Raw genomic sequence first — 24,297 nt, 5'->3', positions numbered from 1 at the left:
TCCCGGGACTTATTTGGCGGCGGCGCCGCGGCCCGAGCCGCCTGTGAAATAGGTGCCGGGGAGCGCGCGCTGCGCCTGCGCGCGGGCGGGGGCGCGGCGCGCGCTGGACGCGGGGGGACCGCGGCTGGGGTCCCGGGTGCGTGACCTCCCCCCGGGTCCTGTGTGACACCCCCCCCCCCCCCCCCCCCCCCCCCCCGAGTCCTGCGTGTGTCACCCCCCCGCGCCCTACAGGCCCCGCATGTCTCCTGCGTGTGTGTCCTCCCCGGGGTCCTGCATCCCCCCGTTGTCTGGGGTCCTGGATGACCCCTATGTCCCCCCCTCCCCGGGGTCCTGCATGTCCACCCCCAGATCGCTGGATGCCCCTCGTGTTTCCCCTGTGTGTCCCCCTCCCCGGGTCCTGCATGCCCCCCTTGTCCACCCTACGGGCCTCTGTATGCCCCCCGTGTCTCCTGCGTGTGTTTCCCCACCCCGGGCCCTGCATGCCTCCTTTGTATTCTGTGTGTCCATCCCCGTCCCCCCCCGGGGCCTGCATGCCCCCCAGGTCTCCTGCGTGTCCCCCCCAGGCGTCCTGCATACCCACCCTGTCACCTGCATGTGTGTTCCCCCACCCGGAGTCCTGCATGTCCCCTTCGTCCCCCCTCTGGGGTGCTGGATGCCCGCCATGTCTCCTGTGTGCCCCCCCCCCCCGACACCCCCCATGGCCTGCGTGCCTCCCCCAGCTCCCCACCTGCGTTCCAGGGTTCGTGCATGCCCTCAGTGGTGCGTGCCCCCCCTGGGGCTGTGCATGCTGCCCTCCCCTCGCACGCACCCGGCGTGTGCCTGCTCCTCCAAACGTGCCCGGCGCTCCCGTGTGCCCCCCCACATCCCCCAAGGCCGAGTGCCGTGGGGGTGCTGGGTGTGTGTGTCTTCCCCCCCTCCCTGTGGGTGCATGTGCACGGGCCAGAGGGCGTGCGTGCTGTTTGGGGGCGCAGAGCCATGCTTGTGCTGCTGGGCAGGGCTGGAGGCTGCCAGGTTTCAGAGGAGGCGTCAAGGTGCCATCGGTGACCTTCCAGCCTCTCCCTCCCCCGCGCCAGGCTGGCCCCGAGGGAGAGCTTCACATGTCTCCTTTCCAAGACGTGTTTCCCTGTTACGGTTTTAAGAACCCAGGACAATTTATTGTCATTTAGACAGTGATTTTATCACCCAATGACCCCTCCCCACCCGAGAAGGGGGATCAGGAGAAAAACAAGGAAACACAGGGACTGCAATATAAACAGACTTAATAAGACTGAATAATTAACATTAATAATACTAAAGACCAATATTGATCCCAATACCAATATAAAACACGGTGTATTATCCTCAGCCCATTCCATCGGCAGGAAGCTGTGCACTCCCAGCAGGGGACAGCAAATGTCGGACACCGCGAGCCCTGTGGCTTCGTGCCTAGGGGTCTGGCACTGGGGCAAGGAGTTCTCAGGTCCGCCGCCATCAAGGGAGAGGAGAGCGCTACGCAGCAAACTTTCTAATTTATGTTGGGTGTGACTTTCATGGTATGAAATAATCCTGTTGGCAGCTTGGGTCAAGTGCCCGCGTTTCGCTCCTCCTTGTCCCTGCACCTGGTGAGCTCGAAAACACTGAGACTTGAAACCCACATAGCATAGCTGGCTATAGAGTAAATATTTTCACAAATTCAGACACTAGAGTCTTCTAAAAATGCCATTTTCCCTAGCAGTAGAGGAGACCTTAACCGAAAAGTAAAATTACTGCTGGAGAAATTAATCCTGTGTTGCTCAGGTGAGGACATTCACTGGCGCCCACAGCACGCTGCGCGGCGCTGCTTTGCCTCCCATTCAAAAGGCCTAATAAAAACTAAAGAGATAAAGAAGTCCTCCGGCGACTCTTTTACTGTCCTTATCAGCAATGAATTATAAAAGGGGAGATAGAAAAGTGTGTTTTGCACCTGGAGGAGAAAGTAGCCGTGTCCGTGTTTCGATGGAGTGGCAGTTTTTGACGCAGCCCAGGGACATGGTGCAGGTTTGCTCCGTCACTTCCCTCCTACCCCAGGTGTCTGCGAGCTGTCCCTGAGCTTTGCAGACTCTTCCGTGGGTGTCCTGTGCAAGTTGTCCCTGGAAGGAGGGGGGACACCACGTGGTGCCGGGGGGTGCGATGTGCTCAGGCACCACAGGCTCGGGTTTTCTGCCCAGAAGCTGACCTCGAGCTGCTGCGCCCGAGACACACGGCTGCGTATCAGCGCTAAACATCGTGCTGCAATTCCCCTCTGCAGGGTTTTCCCCCAGCCACCTCGAGCTCTCACAGGTTTTGGTGTCATTTCTGCCGTTTCTGGGATTGCCCTGCCGGCTGTGCCCGTAAGGTCTGGGGTTTGACTGACGTGCAGTGATTTTGCAGGGAGGCCTTTTCGCGCGATCTTACCACGTGGTGCTTTTTCTGCAAGCGGGTGGTTAACACGTTCTGAAAAAGGAAGAACCAGACCAGAGGCCCGAAAAGTCGTGAGTCCCTTTTTGGAAACACTCTCGATGTGTTTTAGTTCTGTCGGCTTTTCACACCTGCTTGGCCAGTGGCTTTTTCTGCCTCGCGTTCAGGTGGTGTGGCTGGCCCCTCGCATGCGCGTTTGGTCTGGTTAGCAGCATTTTTCACGTGAATTTCTGTCTGATAGATTTGTAGTGGTTTATTTAATGCTTATTTTTCCCAAGGTTCTTTCTTTCCTTTTTCCATCCCCCCCATCGACACCAACCCTGCCCGATAACCAGCTGCCAGCTCTGTTTTACTTTCCGATTTACCCAAGCTAATACTCACTAAAGTGATATTTCGCAAGGAATTGTCTTTCTTTTCCTTCTCCAAGATAGCCAGCAATGCTAATTCACCCGCTGGAAGTGGTGATGCCCTTTTCCATGGAAGCCTGTCTGTATTTCTGCCGTCTCTGTCAGTGGCTCCTGGGGGCCCTGCGCTGGCAGCTGTGTCCTCAGGACCTAAGAGGGGCTGGATGGGGCAGATAAAAGCTCCCTCTGCCACCATAACCGGCGCCCAATGGCAGAGCCATTATAAAAGCAGTGAGAAGGCGGCAAACCCACAGCAAGGCTGCTCTGCTCCAGTTTTCCCAGCAGCTGGTGGCCCCTTGGAAGGCAAAACCGTGCTTTTGCTGTCAGGTGCTGGGCAAGGGGGTCCTCCCTGAGCTCCTCCGTGGGCTCCTCCCCAGCACCCAGGGCCGGGAGGAATTCGCCTCCTGGCACCTTATCTGCCTGCTGCTCCCCGGTCTTATCGGCGGGCAGGCTCCTCGCAGCCGTAGCGCCTGGGAGGTTGCTGAGAAAGGACGGCTTGTTATTGTTCGAACCTTCAGAAAATTACTCTGCAAAATTTTTTTCTATTTTTTTTTTTCCTGCCCAGCTGTGCTTTTGCATTTACCTTGCCAGAGCCGCCATTCTCTTCCCCTCCCCACGCTCCAACGCGTGGCTTGAGCACTTTGTAGGGGTCCTTCCAAGAGACAATTAGAATATTTTGCTGTGTTGGATTGGTTTTGATCTTGGAAGAAACATTTCAGTGGGTGACACAATCTGGTCCAAGACTTTATCATGCCCCGCCAGGCTGCACACGTGGGAAGAAGCTCGAGGGTGGTGGGAGCCTAGGCAACGCCTGCCTGCTCCTCCTGCCCACCCTCTCCCCGGCACATCCCATTCCTCTGCGGTTTTCTCCTTCAGATCACAGGAGGATGAAGGATCTGACTTGAATTAACTAGTTAGAAGGTGACCACGCTTGATCTCTCTAATGTATCTTGAATTTTGTGTCACTGATGCACTGTGACTATTTTCCTGAGACAAATGCAGGGGCTTACTTTACTACATCCACTTTTCTTTGAGAGCCTGGGTTAGTGGCCTGTCGCAAATCTCAGAAGAAAAGTGAGCAACGCTGCATTTGCCATTAGGTCGTTATCTCTCAAACCGGGAAGGTCACGCTGCAAAAATAGAATTCCTGTTTGTGCGGGCGGCGGTGTCCTGCGCACACATGGGGAGAGCATCGGCCGCCGCCGCAGCGACGACCCCCAGCACCGTCCTCCCTGCTCTTACAGAAGAGCTGCCCCCGGAGTTAAAATTGCCCACCTTCTGCCCTCCCCTCGGTTTAGCTTCTCCTACCCCAAGGTGGGGGATCCCTTCCACAGCAGCTGGGGAAGCAGCCAGGCCCCTTCCCCTTGCCTGTCTCCGTGGATTACAAACCTCCCTGTGTTCAGTTGCAGCTTTTGGGGGCATTTTTGTGTATCGGGGCCCCAGGGATGTGATTTTGAGCGTTGGCCTCATGCAAGGTCTCCTGGGTTAGGGGTCCCTCTCCTTGGGAACCGCAGCCCCGCTCCCCCCCACTGTATCCAGCCCAGGGGGAAGCCTGGATCGTTTCTCAGGAAAAGCTCATTAAGCAAGCACTGGTTTTCTTTTAAAAAAAGGAAGCTCACATGTTTTCCAGAAATGGATTTATTGTATTTGTAATTGTCTTATGTTTTTTCAATCTTCCTCTGTAAAGACTTTGCATACCCTCCCCTTGCCTGCCGCAGGGGATGTCAGCAGTACCCTCATTCAAGCGTTTTATTATTTTTTCCCTCCAAGAATGGCGATAAGCTATGAATCTCTGCATCTTTTATGCTGGGTGCAAAGTACTTGTTTAGCATACAGATGCTTAAAGTCGATTTTGTTAAATCTTTAGGTGAACTTTCCGTTTAATGCATTTTATTGATATTCTCACAATACAAAGAGAAGCCTCAGAACTGAAACAATCCATTTACGGAGAGAGACGGACACATTTGGTTTCATACCAAGTTTATTTCTTTTTTTTTCTTTTTTTTTTTTTTTTTCATTTTCATAATCACTTCTTTTGCACAACAACAACCTCAAGTTGACAATGAAACGCACGCGGTAGACCGAAGGGAACCAGACAAGGCTCTGTTAGTGATGGAAAGTCCTTCCGCGACACCCCGCCGCCTCCCCCCGCTGGCCGCCCACCCGGCAGGAGCAAAGGTGGCCCAGGCTGGGGCAGGAGGAGTGAATCCTGCCCGGGAGGGCAGCCAGGGCGCTCAGCCCTGGGGTTAGGGCTCAGCCCCGCGGCCACGCAGTCATCTTCCAAACCTCTGCCTGCAGCCCTGGGCCAGTTTATTCCTTCCCGGGGTGGACGGTTGCGTCCCACGACTTGGTACTTTGGCACTTTCCATTTTCAGAGCACTTTAGAAACATGGATGCGTTGGCTCTCCCGTGGTCCCCGTGGGGTGGAGAGCGTCGGTGTCCCCTTGTCACGGGAATGGGGAAACTGAGGCACGGGGGATGCCGGGGCCGGGATGCCCAGCTGCCCCCCCACGCTCAGATCCCACCATCCCGGCGGCGGGTGGGGGCTGCTGCCTCCCTGCACCCCTGGGGACCAAGGAGCTCCCAAACATAGGCGTTGGCCAGTGCCCCTCTTCTGCTCTACTTAAAGACAACTGACTACAAAGGTGGAGTTTATTGGTCTTACGATGTCATCTCATCCCTAGCATGGATAGTATGAAATCTCTAGCACCGTAAACAGCCATTCCCTGACTCATTTCAAGTGGTATAAGAGTGTATGTGCATATATCGTTTCCACGTACGCGTTTCTGTGCGCGTGTGCACAGCCGAGTGCACAGCCACCGCGAGGGAGGGGAGTAATGCAGCGGGACGGGACTGAACGAACCCCATGAGACAGGCTTTGCAGAGCCAGGGCCAGAGAGTCACGCTGGGCTAAGCAAAAGCAAGCAAGCTGAAGTTTACATTTTAAAAGGAGCAGCGATACCAACCTACCCCCAAGGTAGGATGCATGCAATCGTGAACTGCCACCGTCCCTGGAAGGTCGACTCAAAGGTAACCCCACAGCTGCGTTAGAGCAAGATTTTTTTAATGACTCAAAAAATAATAAGACAAAGAACGGGCTCAGTCCAGAAGCAGTCTGAGGGGCCAGCATCCTTGAAAGCACCCATTTACGGGCAGAGCTGAGCTCTGCTCCAAGGGATAACATGAGCGCAGAGCTTTAATTTGGGATACGAGGCCAGTTGTCCCAGCTCTCACACAGCTTCGCTCATCGCCCGGTTGTCGGTGCCAGATGGGAACCCATTTAGCTTCAGCTTCTCTGTTTTGCTCAGATCAGAGGCCCTTCTCCAGGAGAACTCTTTGAAACATCTCTACATGCACATAATAAATTGTCACCATCTCGTCTTTCCTCCCTCACACAACTGCAAACGTTCGTGGTCTGGGCAGGGATGCTGCCAGCTGCCCGGAGGATGCTCTCCCTACCAGGCACAAAGTCTCGTGTCCACATGCTGCTGCAAAAATGGGGCTGCTAACTGTCCTTACAAAGCTTGATTAATAAACATCTACGGGAATCAATGAAGAACCTCAAGCCCTGCCATAAGGAAGGTGGCCCCAGGAATTGGGGGGGGTTGCATGCCATGTCCATGACTGCGGTATGTGGGAAAGGTCTGGGAATGAGGGAGGCTGGGACGGTAAGGATGTTAATGAGGATACTTAATTAGTCTCAATTGAGGCATGAAGTATGCTGCTGCACACAGCCATTAGCAGCCCTGGGAGATGGAAAGGGTGAAATATACTGTGATCCCGGGCTGTGCCGCATGTTGCCAGCCGGGCATGGCACCGTGCAAGCTGCTGGCACCGGCAGCACCGTCCCCGGGGGTTTGGAGCGGGCGGTGGGTGGGTGGACACCCCGCGTCCGGCCGAAACCCCGGGAGTTGGGGCACGCAGCCAAAGCAATCACACATTTCCCTGATAGCGTCCAGTGGCACCGGACAAACGTCAAGCTCCCCAACATCCCTACTACATTCATCCGCACCGGGCAAACATCGCTCTGCTACACTGAATGCATCTGGCCCCACGGATGAGGTTGTTTCCTTGGCACGACGTGTCTCAGCAGCGGTAACAGAGCCGGTCCCCTGACGTTACCGATGCGAAACTCTCCCTGCACATCCCTGCTCCTCCGACACGGGAGCTTACCCTGCACTGACACGTTTTCCAGCCACATCCACTGTCCCTCACAGCACCGACCCGACGGAGGTGAGAAAAACCAGTCTCCTGGCGCTCACACCTGCATGAGCACTGTGTGCCGGGCCACTCTCCTGTGCATTTCCCATGGGATTTTTTTGCCAGACAAAGCTATTGCAAGAATAAGCCCCCACCTGAGATCTGGGCTGGCCTCCAGGGAGGGGGAGGAGAGCGGGCACGGGGCAGCACAAAGGACCGAGATGGAAGATCCAGGCAGGAACCGAGTCCAGAGACTCAGTAGCTGTTTGGGGAGGACGGCTTCTGACCAGCACAACCTGCCACCGACCCCTCCTCCTCCAGCACACGCCAAACCTCACGGCTCCTCCGGCTTCCCCAGGGGCTGCAGCGAGCAGCCTGGACCCCCTCACACAAGGAGCTTTGGGTTAACACTAAATTATATGTACCAGAATTGAAGCATCACCCCTATTCCACCTCTCAGCCCTTCCTCCTCCTCCCAGCACGAGGAGCAGCCCGGCCCCGCTCTCGCCGCCCTGCCCGCAGGACTCAGCTGCCTCCAGCTCCCGACTCCCTGGTTTTCCAGCTCCTCTCTGGTCCGGCATCCCACCCCACCGGCACCCTGCCTTCCCCCGGCCCAGCCTCCCACTCCTCCTGAGCCCCAAGGAGGGAGTGAAAATGGTCGTTTCTCCTTGTTTTAAACTCCTGCTCATGAGTACAACATTTCTGATAATAATCATCATAATAATCATCATAATAATCATAGTACTAAAAACAGTATTTACAACAAGCTCCAGGTCAGAATTACACACCAAGCAAACACTCAGCACCACAGAGAGTAGGACGGGGTTAATATCTCGCAGGTACCTTCTCAGATCCCACCAACGCGGGAACACAGACATTTGACAGTTTCAACCATTTCTTACACACAAACATTTCGTTTAAATTACTTTTAGGTTTGTTTTTTTTTTTTTAAACTTTTTAAAATTTCTCGTCACTATATGAATGAGGTGATGCTGGCGGTGATGCCACGCTCTACACAGATGCTTATCTAAGACAGCTGCTACTATAAACTGATCATTAGCTACTGTTAAGAAATTCAACCTTCAGTTTCCTTCCTCTTAGCCCCGAATCTTTTTTTTTTCATCACTCGGCAGCGCTGGGGCTTTCTAACAGTCCTGTCCTACCCCCCGCCCGGGTGGAGGGGATGGGAGTAAGGTAGCCCTTCCTTTTAGGAGCAGAGTGTCCCCTAAAATCAAACCGTGGCCATTGAGGGATCTCTCCCGAATCCTGCTGGGACTTCTGGGGAGATTGGCAAAGAGCCCCGGGATTTGACCTCCAGCAGCTGCTGCTCTTCGGCTTTCCGTGGGGTTTCTGCAACCGCCTGATGCTCACCCCAGGCCATAATCAGTTCTTTATCTAATTAAAGCACAGGGTAGGCAGAAAACTTCAGCTTCTGACAAGACTCAGTGACGATTTCTTTTTCAGAGGGGAGGAGAGGCAAGGGGATCGTTATTCCCCATGCAAACCCCTCACCTGCTCTAGCTCCTCCTCACCGCCTGGCACCGCCGAGCAGAGCACGGTCCCCGGGAGCCCCGGACTGGCGGAATAACAGGTGCCCACGTCTGCACCCCCTGCGCACTTAATTATTCCCCAAGGATCCTCCCACCCCAGGAATCCCTCATCCCACCCACAGAATGGCTCTTTGGAGGCAGAGCGTGCAGTGAATGCCAATTACTGATAATGAAATGTCTCGGTGCCTTGGATGCCCCTTCGGTTTATTCCGGGGTCAGAGCGGGCAGCCAGGACGGAGGGGAGCCCTGGAGTAAATAGGGCACCCTGTGCCCTTTCCCCAAAATGCTGTCAAAAAAATAACAACCCAGTAAAATCTCTAATCACTGGAGAGAGGAGAATCCTTGTTACCTTCTGCTTCAAATGAAAGCAGCTTCCACCATCTCCTCTGCAAAACCTGGCCGTGGGACGGTGCGCCAGCAGGGCTGAGTCCCCAGCACTGCGGCCCACGAGGCCCCGCTTGCCGGAAGGTGGCCATTCCCTGCTCTTTGGATGCAACATTTCCACTGAGTTTTCCAAGGCAGGGGCGGAGCTGGGGCAAGGTGAGCAGGTCTGAGGATCTCAGCGGGAAGGTGGCAGCCCCTCGCAGTGCACGGCGGCTGCTTGGACCTTGGCTACCTCCATAAGCCGTGACTCCAGAAGATTAGAAAGTCCATGGGCTTTGACAGCTACCTAGATAGATCCGACATTACTGCCACGCTTGCATGTTCTCTGCTCATCCCTAGCTTCATCAAAAGACAATTTTTTTCTTAAGAATGGGCCTTGAAAAGCTAAAGATAGACAAGGAGTGAGCATGGGGCCACCTCTTCACCCTTACTGTAGAATCGCTCCCCTCTTAGCTCCCTCTCATCCGAAGCCGTAGGTCTGTAGGTACCAGGCAGGCATCTGGCATGTCCTGCCTGCCTCCCAGGGTGCTGCCTACAAGCCAGAGCTCCGGGGCTCATCTGGCCACCTCTGGTCTCAGTGTCTGCCTTGTAATGGCACCAAAGAGTCACATCTGTCTTTGGAAAGAGGGAAGGATGATTATTCGGTTCACTAAAAGGCTATTTCGCAACCATGCACTGTCTCTATTGCATTTGCTTTCTTACTGGAGTGAAACCACAAGCTTTGGGAGCACTGCAGAGCCCGCAGACCGAGTGCCCTCTCCCAGGGCTCCCGCGGAGCCGGGGATGCAATTGCTGTCTGTGGTTCTCCTGATCTGCTCAGCCGAGACCTGTCGGTCCCTGCTCTGCCGGGGAGGGGGCAGCTCAGTCTGTGGGCTCCTCCAGCAAGGGACAACCGGGCACCAGGCGGCGCCTGCTGTGACGGGGACCTTCCGTTTCCGTGACGTGGCACCTGGCACCGAGCTCTGGGTGGAGACCCTCACCTACTTTCACACAGCCTACCACAGAATCATCCGAGGATGGGGCCTTTGGGTCGCTGCCTGCCTGGGCTGGCTCCAGATACAGCCACGAGACAGGGGGGTCGCAGGCCACGACTCCTGAGCCATCCCGTCCCTCTCATTCCTCTCTCCTACCACTGGCAAACACGGGGCTGTTCCCTATTCCACTTCACACACAGATATTATCACTTACTTCCCATTATTCTGAAGCTGATATTTGGCTCAGAGCAAACACCAAGAGGAGTAAAAGCCCCGGATAAGAAATCCGCACCCCCGTGACACTGCTGGTTGAATTTATTAATATCTTAATTTTTTTTTTTTACATCAGTTTAAGAAATATTTTTTTTTAAAAAAGGACAAAACCCTCCAAAGAAGCTGTTTGATTGACTGATCAATTCTCTATTTCATGTGAACTAGTCGCTATTCTGCTTAGAGGTCCCTATGATCCGTGAATCCCCACAAGTACTGACGATTAAGGATGCAGAGATAGAGAAGCGTGTAGCTGGGGGACGAACACCAGGGGAGGGGGGGGATGGAGAACTGAATGTTGCATCTAGACAAACAAAATAAAATGTGTTGGTTGGTCGATCGGTTGGTTTGTTAACAGGAATCAGGTGCTAGATGTGTAGAAAAGCCCTTTATCCAGAGATCTCCTCCCGCTGTTCCTTGTTCCTGCGAACTTCAGCTGCGTGCAGTTCCTGCAAAGACGGGAGAGATGACACCAGGCTAACTCTTTCTGCTCTCGCAATCTCTATTTTCCTTCTTTCCCGCACACAGGATTTGCACCAGCCAAAAAAAAAAAGAGACCAGTTTCCCATCCGAGGCACCCTGAGGACAGTGGGTTACGCCTGCAAGCAGTGAAGCATCTCAAGTCTTATGAGGAGCATCTGAGGGAGCTGGGGGTGTTCAGCCTGGAGAAAAGGGGGCTGAGGGGAGACCTTATCTCATTACAGATAGGAGGGTGTAACGAGGTGGGAGTCGGTCTCTTCTCCCAAGTAACAAGTGACAGGACAAGAGGAAATGGCCTCAAGTTGCATCAGGGGAGGTTTAGATTTGGATATTAGGAAAAATTTCTTCACCAAAAGGGTTATCAAACATTGCAACAGGCTGCCAAGGGAAGTGGTGGAGTCATCATCCCTGGAGGTGTCTAAAAGACGGGTGGACAAGGAGCTTAGCAACATGGTTTAGTGATGGGTTTTGTCAGAGTTAGGTTGATGGTTGGGCTCGATGATCTGAAGGGTCCCTTCCAACCTGGGCAATTCTATGATTCTGTGATTGTATGATGTGCGGGAGCCCGGAGGTGATGCAAGCCCACAGTGAATGCATTCATGGCTCCCCTCTTCTGCAAAGCCCTTTGGCCACGCAGCCCCTGGACGCAGAGTGGGCCTGATCCTGTGCCTGTGAGCTTGCACTTATCAAGATCAGCCAAATGGTATTTCCTTTACTGACTGGAAGGACACATCCCCCCTTCTCACGCTGCTCCAGAGCAGAGTTGCTCCACAGCCCGCTTCCCACCAGCAACGAAACGCCCGCTCCCCTGTGCCCATCGCCCTGGGACGACCCCACAGGGACCAGACCCTAAACCCCGCCATAGGCATCGGCACCCAGCCCTCTCCCGGGACATCGCACTCGCCTTCTCGCGGAGCCGCTCCCTCAAGGCGGCGAGATGTGCTTCGCGGATCTCCCTGCTCAGCTCCATCTTGTAGTTGAGCTTCTCCTCGGCCAGGCGGCTGAAGTTGTTGTTCTCCTCCAGCGCCTTGTGCAGCACCTCCCGCTCGTGTTCCCGCTTCTCCGCCAGCTGCTTCAGCACCTGCGCCTCCTGGGTCTGCCGAGGCAAGGCGTCGGGAGAGGTGTAAGGCAACCAAAGAGGCTCTTCTAGACCTTAAGCTCCCCAGAGAGGCTTTCTGACCATCTCCTCTGCTCAAAACCACTTTGCTACCCTCCTCCATCCCATTCCTTGCTTGGAAGATGCTTTGGCACCTTTTTCCTGCTACGGGGCAACGTCTGCTGGGTCCGGTGCTCCAGGTGGGCAGGTGATGCCACGCTGTGCCCACCGGCTCAGCAAAACCGAGGTGACATCCATCAGGGTACGGAGTCCCCTCTCCGAGTGTCACCTCATTCTTTGAATTATTTCAGCTTGCTTTCCTCTTACCTGCCAACATTCACAACATTTATACTTTGTTTTACTCTGCCAATTTTCTCCTTTTCAGTAGTTTTCACAGGAAGACGTTTTATACAGCACCTACAATAAAATATGTGGCACAGCCAGCTGTTAGAAACCCCACTCTGTGTTTAAGTTTGAAGTTTATGTGGGGTGTGTGACCAACTGCTACATCTCCTGCAGCATTACCTGGCAAGAACTGTCCCCCCCCGCCCCCCCCAGCCAGGTCCCACGCAGAGGACCACGAGGACCCCATACTGTGTGGTTTCAAGAACAGGAGGACGATGATGATCATTGAGTCCAATTCCCTGCCTAAATCAGGCTGCAGAACCTCATTCCATGACTCCCACCTCTCACCTGACAATTTATAGTGAAAAATAATAATAAGCCATTTTAGATTGTTCCTGCTAAGCCAGTTTCAGGGTTTGGTGCAATTAGTAACCATCTCAGAAAAGTCTTTGCTTCCACAGAACATCTCATTACCTTCCTCCTCTCTTCTGCGGCCTCCAGCCTCCTCTGCAGCTCCTCCAGAGACAGGTCCTTCTTCTTGGGGGGGGAAGAAAGGATCGGGCTCTCGGGAGATAAATCTGAAGGGGACTTCAGGATCACTTCGAAGCTCTGGCCTGATGCCCTCTTATCCAGCTGCTTCACCTCCATATCTTTGGGGGGAAAAAAACAGACTCTGTGGACCTGCGACACTCGGGAGAGCACCTGAGGGCACCGAGCTCTTCACATAGGAATTAGGGTGTCCTGACCTGAGTGATTTTGTTCTGTCATCTCCAAAAAATTCCCAATCAGTGATCAGCTTCACCCCCCTCCAAGTCAATACAATTGATTTAAATTCACAGCGTAATTACAGAAAGGCCATATTGCTGTTAACGTCTTGTACGTCACCCCAGTACGAAGCAGGCAGCCTCTGCAAGCAGTTTCTTTCTGGGAAAATGTGGGTTACATTAATAAAATAAACTGTGAACAGAGACTAAACAGAAAGAGCCCAGGCTGCGACATGGATTGCTGCTCCGGGATGGGACAGCCCAGCGCGCTGACGAGCTCTCATGTTGCCTGCAGGAGCATCACGCAAACGATGCTGTAGCTCCTGCGGGAGCAGGTTACGTACCTCCATACTGGTAGATGGTATTAGGATGGGGCTGGGTGTGGAAACAGGAGCAGATGAGGGAGAGCAGAGACAGCTCCTTCATTTTCTCCTTGTAGGCTGAAAAATATGAAATAGCAATGAGAAGAGAGTCCAATGGCAATGGCGGCTCTTTTTTATGGAGAAAGGAAGCAAGTAGACACAAGGAAACCCATTCGCAGCTACCAGACTCTATGGAGGCTTTTCCAGGCTGTCACAGCTTGCCAAACGGTCCCCAAGGAGCGTCTGTCCTAGAGCACACTAAATTAGCTGCCAGTGTGGCAAATGTCGTGGGAAGACACACAGCAGGAAATTACCACATCTAGAGGTTTAAGTTTCTGTACAGGATTTTCCCTCCAAAGCAGCTGAAATGCTGCAGCCCCTGTAGTTAACCATGTCAGGACAGCTGCCCACCCCACTTCCAGGCTCAGAGAGAAAATGACACCCATCAATACCTGGAAACATTGCTCAGCCCCAGGCACATTCCTGGTATTTCACAATTCAGCATTTCTGCCATCAGGCTGAAGAGGCAAGATGCAGTTAGCTATGTGGAGAATAAATGGGCATCTGAGTGAAAAAACAGTTCAGGGATGCTGCTAACAGGGGGAGTTCCCGACTTCCCAAGGTACCTCCTTCCCTGCAGAAGCAGATGAGGGAGGGTGTACGTGGATTGTGTCACCACCTTGGCCCACACAGGCAGAGGTTGATACTGGTCTGCAATCACAGTAAATGCTGTCCTCTGCAAAGGACAGGGAAATACACGATCCCTTTGACCTCTGCTCCTGCAAGCCCTCCAGTTTGCTCAACATTCCCGTGACTGGAGCACACCCTGCAGCATCCTCAGTGATCACAAGTGCACAAGGTGCTGCCCTAATGGCAGCAGCACCCACAGTTTGCAGCGGGTTTGTTTCTGGGGCAATCTTCACCTGTATGTTTGGCATTCAGTACATTTAAAACAGCGAACTGTTAGCACATACTTGACAAAAAAACCTCATAATAGGAGGACTTGAAAACAGAGAGGTGCTCTGTCAGGCTGTCAATTTCTTGATCACATCAGCGTAACCCGCACAGCATCACTGCTATGTCACAGGTCAGCAGCTGAGGGCTCAGCAGTGGGTGCTGCTGTCTCACAGATGCTGGATTGGCTGCTCAGGGGACACCCAGGCACATGGGGACAGAGTCTTCATGGCATTGTGTCTCGCTAAACCTGCCCTGAGCCTCCTTGTGCCATCCTTCCTCCTGCGTCCACCACAGTGCACAGGCATTCCAGTGTCCTGCCTTGGCTCTGCCTCTGGATTTCCCACACGTCCTTGTGCTTCTGGTCTTGATTTGTCCCTTCCTTACTGAGCTCCTGGTTCGACCTCCAGTCAGAGGCGAATCTGCAGGCTGGCTGCCGATGCCACCTTCAGAGCAAGAGCCTCCACCAAGCCAGGAAAGGGAAATCCCCAAAACTTTGTGATATGAAAAGGCATTAGAGGCAGAACACCTTTGAAAAAAAAATCATCCTGTGTACCATATGCCCCCAGGAACACCTTTCAGATCTTCTCCTCTGCCTTCCCGCAGCTACTCGGGTGAGAAAACAGTGGTTTTGTACGCCTAGTTCATACTTGCACTTATTTTTCCTCCTAGGTACAGAACTTCATCCTAACTAACGCCCTCCTTTTGCTAACGACAGTCCCTGAAGCTCAGATCTTTACTGAGCATTTTCCAGTTTGCTCCATGTTCTGATTTTAATACCCTGCCCAGTCCTGCTCTTAAATGTAAACCAAATAGGAGCAGTTTACATCAGCAGTTCCAGCCACAGAGCGGGACATCTTTGATTTTGCTCTTAATGAAAATAGTCTTTGGAAAGCCTCTGAGAGTGCTGTACTGTGCTAGAAGTCGTGGCATGCAGCAGCAGTAAGCTAATGTATCTCATAATGTGCTGCCGGGAGCACAGAGGAGGGCTCCCTGGACTAAATGAGAGACATTATAATTTAATAGAAACAAACCATGCACCGAGGTCATTGCTCTACCATTATGTCCAGTCCTGGGTGAAACCAAGACATTAAGCAGATGTGCCACATCCTTGACCCCCTAGTTTAATTGTCTCATAGCTCTTGTTACAGAGCACAGTGCTTTCTATTTCATTACTTGAACTTCAGTAGGTCTCTCCAGTACTGGTTTCACGGTCCTCTGTGAAGATGAGTGCACGCTGCAGTCCCTGCCTTTCAGGAGGTCTCCTGTAGTGATTTCACAGCTGCCTCCACTCCATCGGGATCTTCCCTGTCCCGCTTTCCCTTCTGTAGAGCAAACTGACCGTCCCTCTCCGTCAATTAAAATGAAAAGGAGCGAGAGGACAAAAGGACACCGCTTCACTGAGCGGCTTTTAATGAGCTATGGAAGTGCTGTGAGTCCTTCTCCCGGCGCCGCAGCCTGCAGCTGCACCCCGGCGCCAGCCATCAGATGCAATTAGCAGTATGCGGGCACACGGGGCGGGGGAGCGGGGTTGGGGGCTGACGGGGCCCCGGAGACTGGGGGTGCGGTGGGGGGGAAAAGATCCAGAAGACCCCCGATCAGCCCTCACTGCCGGGAGAAACCGCTCCAGCCTCCCCGCTGCCGGGGTTGGGGGACACACGGGGAAAGCAGCGGGAACGGTAGCAGCGGACCGAGACCCCCCCGGCCGGTCCCGGGGAGGGTCCGCTCGGTCCCGGGACTCCCCCCTCAGCCCGGGAGCTGTCCTTTCAGCACCACCGCCCCGGGACCCCCCGCCCGGGAGCTGTCCGTTCAGCACCACGGCCGGGGTGCTTCGCGAAGGCCGGGGGCTTCGGCGTGAAGAGGGGGAAGGACCGACCCCTGAAGAACGCACCCCTGATCCACGTCCCGAGAAATAAATGGACGTCTGAACCGCCACCCCCCCCCTCCACCCCCGCCTCTGCTCCAGAGCCAGTGGTTACACCCGTGGGACACAGAAACATCCAAACCCTGTCCTCACGCACTTTTGATCTTACCCATTTAGTGATGAACAATAGGCGGTATGTGTGTCCAACACACTGTTAATAGGCTAAAATCACAAAATCATAGAATCATAGAATAATTTTAGTTGGAAGGGACCTTAAAGATCATTTAGTTCCAACCTCCCTGTCCTGGGCAGGGACACCTCCCACCAGACCAGGTTGCTCAAAGCCCCACCCAACTTGGCCTTGAACACCTCCAGGGATGGGGCAGCCACAGCTTCCCCGGGCAACCTGTACCAGTGTCTCACCACCCTCACAGTAGGGAATTTCTTCCAAATATCTAATCTAAATCTACCAGAAAAGGCATTCTGTGAGGAGAGGTAGATCCTCTGGTTCAGTACATAAAAGGAAGAAACATAACCTCTGGGCCACTATTTAGGAGACTGCGTCAATGAAGATCAAACCCACGATCTCCTGAAGCAAGACTATGTCTCAATCACAGCTGCATCAGAAAGGGCATGCTTAAAACTCTCAGAGGTAAAAGATCAGCATTGCAAACCTCAGCACTAAAATTTACTTCAGAAATATCTGTGCTCATCTTTGCCAGCAGATATAAAATTTTGAGGACGTATTTATTCCAGCGGACAAAATCCTTGAACCAAGATAAGTTAAGAAAGCTGGCTGGCCAGAATATGACATGGCCAACAAGTCCCTTCCAGGAAAGACTGTATGTCTTCCAGTGCACAAATGTGCATATTTTAAGAACAATTAGACAGGAAATGCTGAGCTTTTAATTTAAGCATCTAATTGCATTTTTTACTTCTGGTAAGCCAGTAAAAATAAATTCAGCTCACACTGAGCAAATCTGATCCTGCTCTGATTATATTCCATTACACACCCCATGCAACAATTAATCTTTATTAAAGTGTTTCACCTAACTATTCTCTGCACTGTATATATTGCATAGACAAAATTACTTTCTCCCTGTTGCAAGGAGAAGAAGGGAGATTATCTGGGCCTTCACCAAGCCACCCAGAGGGTCAGGGTGCACTCCACTTGCTTTCTCTCTAGCGACTCATTGCCTGTGCTCCCTCTAGTGCTGTAGAGCACAAACTGCATTTCCATATCCCTGCTGCTTTGCATGAACGCTGTCTACGGCATTTATCCGTGTACAGTGTTTATCTCCAATTTATCCCCCGGAGACACTACCCAGCTGCTTCCCAGCGGCTGCGGTGCAGGAGATGGAGAAACGGTTGGGGACGGGTGTGGTGCACGAGCAATGGGAACCATCTTCGCACCAGCGACGTGCCTGGACAGTGGGGCTCGCCACCTATTATTCATTAAAAAGTTTTGTTCTCTGCTTCCTAACCAGGTAAAATTAAACTGTAGACTGTTTGAGCAGCCTGTCTCTTTGCTCGGTGTTTAATGACATCCAGTGAAACAGAGTGAGGCCATTTAGGCACAACACCGATACAGAGTCATTCATAATGAACCAGAGGCACAGCAAGACTAATTTATCTGAATTCAGCCAAATTAAATGGATGAGACTGGATGAGCTATGTCTGATAGCAAGGTCAAAGGAAGGTTATTACAAGAAAATCATTTGGTTTGCAAAGATAACTTTGGAGAAGTAAAAATTGCTTCCATAAAGAATATTATATCATGAAAAAATTGTAACAGTACAATTATAGATGTAGCCAAAGCACAAACAGAAGGTAGAGAAGCTAGAGAGACAGGGAACCAAGTCCTTCAGCACAAGGACTGCAATGCCACACACACAACAAAAACAACCATAGTCCTCGATAAGCCTTGAGAGTACAACAGACTCTAGACAGTCTCACCTCCTATGAATCCTATCAGGAAAATAACAGCCAGATCTTCACTTCAGTCTAATTCACTTCCATCTGACTGCTTCCCAACTTCCAAAGACAGGTCATCAGGAGAACTCACACAACCAGAAAACACTAGTGGGTGGTTTGTGGTTTTTTTTCAGATCGGCCGTTGTACCCCACATTGATGCCGTACACCATCTCAGCTGCTCTCCATGAGATTTGAGACCCAGAAGTTACTGTGGGCTCATGTGGAATCATCCATGAGAACAGGCAGATGCGAGGGTTACTCTGCCTTCTGTTGGACATCTGCTAAACTATCACCCAGGAACCATTTCCAATCACCCGGCTCCTTCCCCCCTAGGTTTTATTTGCATCTCATGAACACCACATCAACCTGTGTTATGCACAGCCAATGGATTAGCAAATCACTCAAGCTGTAGCACTGGAACATGTGGGCTGCCTTCAGGAAAATAACCAGGGAAATCTCCTCCTCTATGGGCTCAGCAAGAGAGAAGAGCCCAGGCTGTGCAGCAGAGACCCAGCAGCCTGGGTTGGATGGATGATTGATTGCCAAGAAGGAGAGAAGCACAGCCTGGGTTGCCTGATAAAGCAGAGAAAGGAGCCAAATGGAGGCAGCTGTCCCAGAGTGTTTGTGGATTTGGGGCAAACATAGGTTCAGACGGTCAGGTTTGGATAAGACAAAGTGCTACAAGGAGCAGGGGACTGGATAAAGCAGCAGTTCATGAAACAAGCCAACGCCATGATGTGTCAGGTACAGACATTCTGCTTGAACACAGACAGTAGTTTAGTCTCTTTGGGTCTTGATTTCTTTTGCATTAACTGAGGATTATTGTACTTGCCCATTATACAGCAGCATTGTTCAAATAAACACATTCAGATAATGTAAGATTCTCTAATACAGCACCAAACATGTAGCAGTATCTTGAAAGGACAAAAGGATTGTTTGGAAATATGCTGAGCAGCTCTTCAGCAGGTGGGATGTGCAAAGTGCTACAGCACATACACGTGGTCTTTGATTGCTCTGGCTCTTCTGTGTTTCTAAATCACGGGCAAAGATGGGACCATCGGAAGAACAAAGCCCATGTCAGTAGGGCAACTGGGAGGGATTAGCCAGGCATGTTGTTTCCAGTTAATTTAGGGGTATAGAATTTTTAGTGAACTTCAGGTCTCTTCAAGAATTATCATCAACAATCATCAGCTCTGTTTGCCCTAAGAAAGCTTGAAGTTGCAATCCATCCTGCTGCCCACGCTGCTGTCACAAAGGTCTTATCTGCAGCCTTCCAGTTACCACATCAGACCACTGAATCTCAGCTTTTCCTTTGCAGAAGGAGAATGTGTTCATCTGATAAAACAATGCATTCACCAGATCTGAGCCAACACTGATAGGCTCCAAGAAAGGGCTCTTTTGAGATACCTAAGGGATCTTCACCGAGTCTATATGGTGCCATTAAAGAAGATACGATTTATATTTTAGAAAGGACAAATATTTTCCAAGGATTTAGATCCCTTGTTTGGATACAGTGGTAAAAAAATAATAATAACAAAAAAATAGATTCTTTTGGCTTATAAAACTGATGTCCCAATAAAAGTATCATACATTTCTAAGGCCATATAGACTCCATCAGCACCTGAAGAAAAAGACAATAGTGATTTCTTGAGAACAGAGAGATGGAGAGCTTGATAGAAAGGACTCTGACTCTCCAGCATGGGCAGTAGAAGTGTCAGGACAGGGCAACACCATACAGTGTCCGCCAATACCATCCAGAAAAGGGATTAAGGGGATAACCCAGACCTACATAAAGCCACACAACTCTCACATTTCAGTGTAGGAAGGGAAAATTTTGGGATCTGTCAAGGCACATTTCCCAGGCCCAGTCATGAGGCCAGGAGTGACAAACCGGTGTTCCCTCTTGGCTCCACCTTCTCAGAGACACTAACGTCGGAGAAAAGCCCATGAGGCTGTCATCTTACTGCATCGTTTCATAATGTTGAGTCTCTTATTCAACCCATTTGCCTACAAATGGTGAGGAAAGTCATACAGTCCTGCAGAATCCAGCCGGACACCCCTTCCGTGGAGTATAAAAGCCCCAAGCTGGGTGCAGATGCTGTGGGGAGGAGGTGTGAGGGCTCTGCCCCTGCAAGGTCTGCCCGGCAGCAGGGCCAGCACCGCAGCTGAGCCTGCACTGAGCATGTGCCACCGCGTCCCCTGCTCCAGCACCGAAAACAACCACCACAGCCAGGAGAAAACGCCTGAGGCGGCAGGGAGAAGAGAGAGGGGACTGCTGGGCTGGGAGAAGCAAACCCCGTTTCTTTTCATCCCGGGGATTTGTTTGTTTGTTTAAACAAACCCAAGAAAATTTTCCCAAGGGGAATAAGCCCCCGGGCATCAGCTGCAGACAATCACAGCTGCTCTCCCTTCAGCACGGCTTTGCTTGTGCTGCGGATAAAGGAGAAAATAATGAAGAAAGCAAACAAGACTCTTTCCTTAATTTAAGCAATTGCTTGCCATTTCCTCCTGCCATTCCAGGCTATTCTCCATTCCTGCTATAAGTGCGATAGGCGATGGGGAGCTGCTCCCCACACAGGCAGCTGGGCGAGGCTCAGCCCCACTCCCTTCTTTGGCAAACGTTTCCCTATTCCCTTTCCTTCTGCCACAGCACTGGTTTCCCACGGCTTTCTGCTCCTTGAAATTGTTTCTCTACTTGATCTGAGCCACAAGGAAGCGCAGCTTCTCTGAAGCACACGCTTCTTCATGATCCTAAGTCTCCTTTGACAGCAAAACTGCACCTTCAGGAAGATGAAATGTGCCATTGGCATGTGGCGGGTTGGGCGGGTGAGAATGCACCGGGCGGAAAATGCATGTTATGCCTCCGCCTGTTTCATCCACCACCTCGTCCATCTCAAGTTCGATGCAACCTTGGTTTAGATGGCTGGTAAGCCTGAGCCGTCCCTCCCACCCCCACCCTGCCAAGGAGGCCCAATCCTGGTCTGTAGGAGAGGACAGCAGATGGGTGGGACCTCCCGAGCGCACACTGCCGCACACGTTCATCGAGACAGGGATACTCACAGAAATATATACAATAGCCGGAGATTTTCTGTCTTAAACACACATTTTTACAACGCTGCTTTACCATCTTTAATTGCATGCAAAGCCCACTCGTGATCAGCTGCACCCTTACAACCCCACACCTCCCCATCTCTCTGTCCTTCTCCCCCCTGCATCTACTGGTCTTTTAAAAGGAGAAAGGAATAGAAAACGCCCAGCAGGAGACAGGGAAAGGCCAGTGAAAGGAGCAAGAAGTGTTGCCTGGTCCCCTTCTGGCTGGTTCCGCCTGGGGCGGAGGCAGGGGGGGGCACAAAGCACTGCCCGATTTTCCTTTTTGTCTGCTGCTCCTGCTCAGCCCCACATCCTCCAGGATTTACCTTCCCCCACCCAAGCCCCTCTTTATGCACTGCAGAATTCAGAGCCGTTGCAAGAGAAAACTTATCTTTGGGTTTGGGTTTTTTTTTAAAGAAAAAGACCCTCTAAACCCACCCACTGTTCATTGTACCATTTCAGGCTTTTCTTCTCCTTCACCCACATTCCCAGTTTCAGCCATTTGAATCCCTTCTCCCCAGTTAAAAGGGGCAAGAGAAATCTTTAGGATGCTGGACCGAAGCAGCAGAGCATCCTCAGGGCAGGCTGCCATCCTGCAGCCACAGCCGAGCCGGCGGGAGGCTCCTGGGCAGCCGCGCTGCCATTCCCGTTACTGCTGCAGGAGGGAGGAAGGGCTCCCTTTGCAGCATTTGCTTCCACCCAACGCCATCAGAGGACCGCTCCCCTCTAGCATCTTCTAACGAAGAAACGTGAGCTATGGAAGAAATCTAGGGATGGGAAGCCCTGAGAATACAGAGAAACCCATCCAGGTTATTCTGGTTGGGTTTGGGGGATTTTCTAGGGCATTACTGGCAGTCTCTTGCCTGTGTCTTTCTTTCCATTACCCATTTAGGCAATACACGATCTTCACAAATAAAAAATATTATTGCTGATTTCTCTGCATGCAGCTACACAGCGTGCAATTTCTTCTTAGGGGAAAAAAAAAAAGCTGTATCATGTTACAAAAATCATAATTAATTGGCATGCAGCAGCATCTTCTTACGGCACAGCATAACGCCATCAATATTTTAAATTGGCAAGTTTATCACACGTGCATTCGCATTAAAATAAAAAGCCCACCTGCTATCTTGCCTCAGAGGGGTGTGTGTGTACAGGGGAGGAAGGGGAACAATGCTGCCATACCAGCAGAGAACTCCCCCAAAACGCAGAGAGAAAAACAAAAAACAAACCACCAAACCCTCAGAATAATGATTAAAAAAAAAAAAATAATAAAATTTGCCGCTTCTCTAGGCGGGTTGACGCCAGACTCCCCCCCAAAGATGTCTGTCCTACCTGAGACGGTGCTGGCCATGCTGCTGGTGCGGCGGGAGCAGGAGCGGGTGCTGCAGGAGCGGGTGCTGCGGAGGTGCTGCAATGCTGCGGGGAGGGAGGACTGACTCAGCTGGAGGGGGCTGCAGCCATCCGCGGCGGGGAGAGGCTGGAGAGCCCAGAGAAAGGGAAGGGGTGGAAAGAAAAAGAAAGGGTCACTAGTTCAGAATATTAATTAGCGTATCAGGCCTCCTTTCCTGGGTGGCTTTGACGGCAGATCCCTCCCAGGCAAGGCTGCCTGCCAGAAACACAGACCCACCGCGGGGGGGGCGAGGAGACACACCCAGCCGGGCTCCGGCAAAAGATGGTTTTTCCTCCTCTTCCTCCCTTTCTTGTCTGCTCTAGACGGACTAGACTGCTTTTGCCCTTGCTGAAAGCAGAAATAAGCAAATTAATTGATTTTTATGTAGTTTTGTTTTGTTTTTTTTTTTAAACCAAGGCGGTGCCCACCCGCAGGGCCAGGGCTGGGGTCTGGCTTAGCTTAGGCTGGGGTGTAAAACCCGAACCCCAAACCTTGCAGCAGCTTTAGGCAAACAGCGAAGGGAGGAGGGATCCCAGGCAGGCTCAGCATTTTTAGGTTTTGGGGGTTTTTTTTTGCACCAGCGCTGGGGCACAAAAGGGGCTGCAGTTTGGGGGTGGAGAAGGGAAACTGCTGTAAAAGTAGGGGAGGAAAAACAGAACGGAGCCTTCTGAATCCAGTGGGACTTCTCTGGGTTTCTACCTCCCTCCCCAGGCAGAACCTCTTTGCTTTTCCTTTTCTCTTCTGTTTTCTATCACTTCCATCATTTCCATTTGTGGCTGTTGCTAGGGGCTAATGCATCCGTGTTTTCAGACTATCACACACACATTAGGACCAAGGAACCGTCCCCAGTCCCCATTGCCAGCGGCACCCATCCGACTGCAGCTGCACAAACCCCACCTCGGTGCCTGCAGTTTGATCCCATAGGATCCCACGAGATCCCACACGATCCTCCCAGCCTCTGGCCCTCTCGTGCCAGGTGTTATCCTGCCGGCTGCACATCCCCCATGGCTGAAAACACCCCAAATCTCCCAGCACGCTGCAATGCAGACACTCCCAAACAATTCCAGCAGCTGCAGGGAACTACAGGTTGCTCGAGGAGCTGCTGGCGCTCCGGCTTGGCCAGGGGCAGAGGCCACAGGCAGTTAAAAAGACAGAGATTTCCCTTTTTTCCTAATTTTTTTCCCCTGGTCTCCAAGTGTCCTATTCCCTCTACACTGTATGCAAAAGGAAAAAAAAATATCTAGAAAATAAGTCTAATTCAGAATAACATTAACACGACCCACAAATTTTCAGCGTGCGTTTGGAACAGGAGCTTTTTTATCACCATTAATCCTGGTTCTGTCCAAGGCTTGTTTTGTAGTTGCAACTCCCTCTACTTTCTCCTTGGGTTGAATCTCTAAGACTTTATAGGTTACCTTGAAGGCAGCAGGCTGAATTGCGTATGTTTCAAAACCAAACTCCCCATTAACAGACGAAGGCAGCTATCCCGGGCACCTGAATGCTGGAATCATTCCCCCCGCCCCTTTATTCAGGATAAGGCCTGGCTTTGACTTACCTACCAAACCTGAGAGGGTCTGTCAACCTCTTGCGAAATTCTGGAGTTTCTGGGTATAAATCCGGTATGCATCCTCTTCCTTTTATTTAGCAAAAGGTGCAGAACACTTTCGAGGTGCCATGGCACGTGTCCCAGTGGAATACACTGTATGAGAAAAGGTGAGCAAACTGGAGGATACACTGCGGCTCCAATATTGTTCACGCTTTCTAGGTAACCTCTCATATA

General features: G+C 51.9%; 1 protein-coding gene and 1 long non-coding RNA gene across 2 annotated transcripts; one reads left to right on the top strand and one right to left on the bottom strand.

Annotated features, from left to right (window-relative positions):
• Positions 1-92: 92 nt before the first annotated feature.
• Positions 93-6,324, top strand: LOC128916616 (uncharacterized). The gene is made up of 3 exons (XR_008469024.1): positions 93-136; positions 2,389-2,489; positions 6,147-6,324. It is a non-coding gene; the product is annotated as an uncharacterized LOC128916616 (long non-coding RNA).
• Positions 6,325-10,208: 3,884 nt separating this feature from the next.
• On the bottom strand, positions 10,209-22,488 carry STMN3 (stathmin 3). Its single transcript, XM_054218448.1, has 5 exons — positions 22,460-22,488; positions 13,227-13,322; positions 12,593-12,768; positions 11,582-11,773; positions 10,209-10,646 (listed from the first exon to the last, which is right to left on the bottom strand). The coding sequence occupies exons 1-5, from the start codon at positions 22,476-22,478 to the stop codon at positions 10,587-10,589; spliced, it is 543 nt and encodes a 180-aa protein (XP_054074423.1). The 5' UTR covers positions 22,479-22,488; the 3' UTR covers positions 10,209-10,586.
• Positions 22,489-24,297: the final 1,809 nt, after the last annotated feature.

Source organism: Rissa tridactyla, chromosome 12, assembly GCF_028500815.1.
Source record: "Rissa tridactyla isolate bRisTri1 chromosome 12, bRisTri1.patW.cur.20221130, whole genome shotgun sequence".
Classification (NCBI taxonomy): Eukaryota; Metazoa; Chordata; class Aves; order Charadriiformes; family Laridae; genus Rissa; species Rissa tridactyla.
The sequence above is the reverse complement of the archived record's forward strand: the minus strand, read 5'-3'. Positions and strand labels throughout refer to the sequence as shown.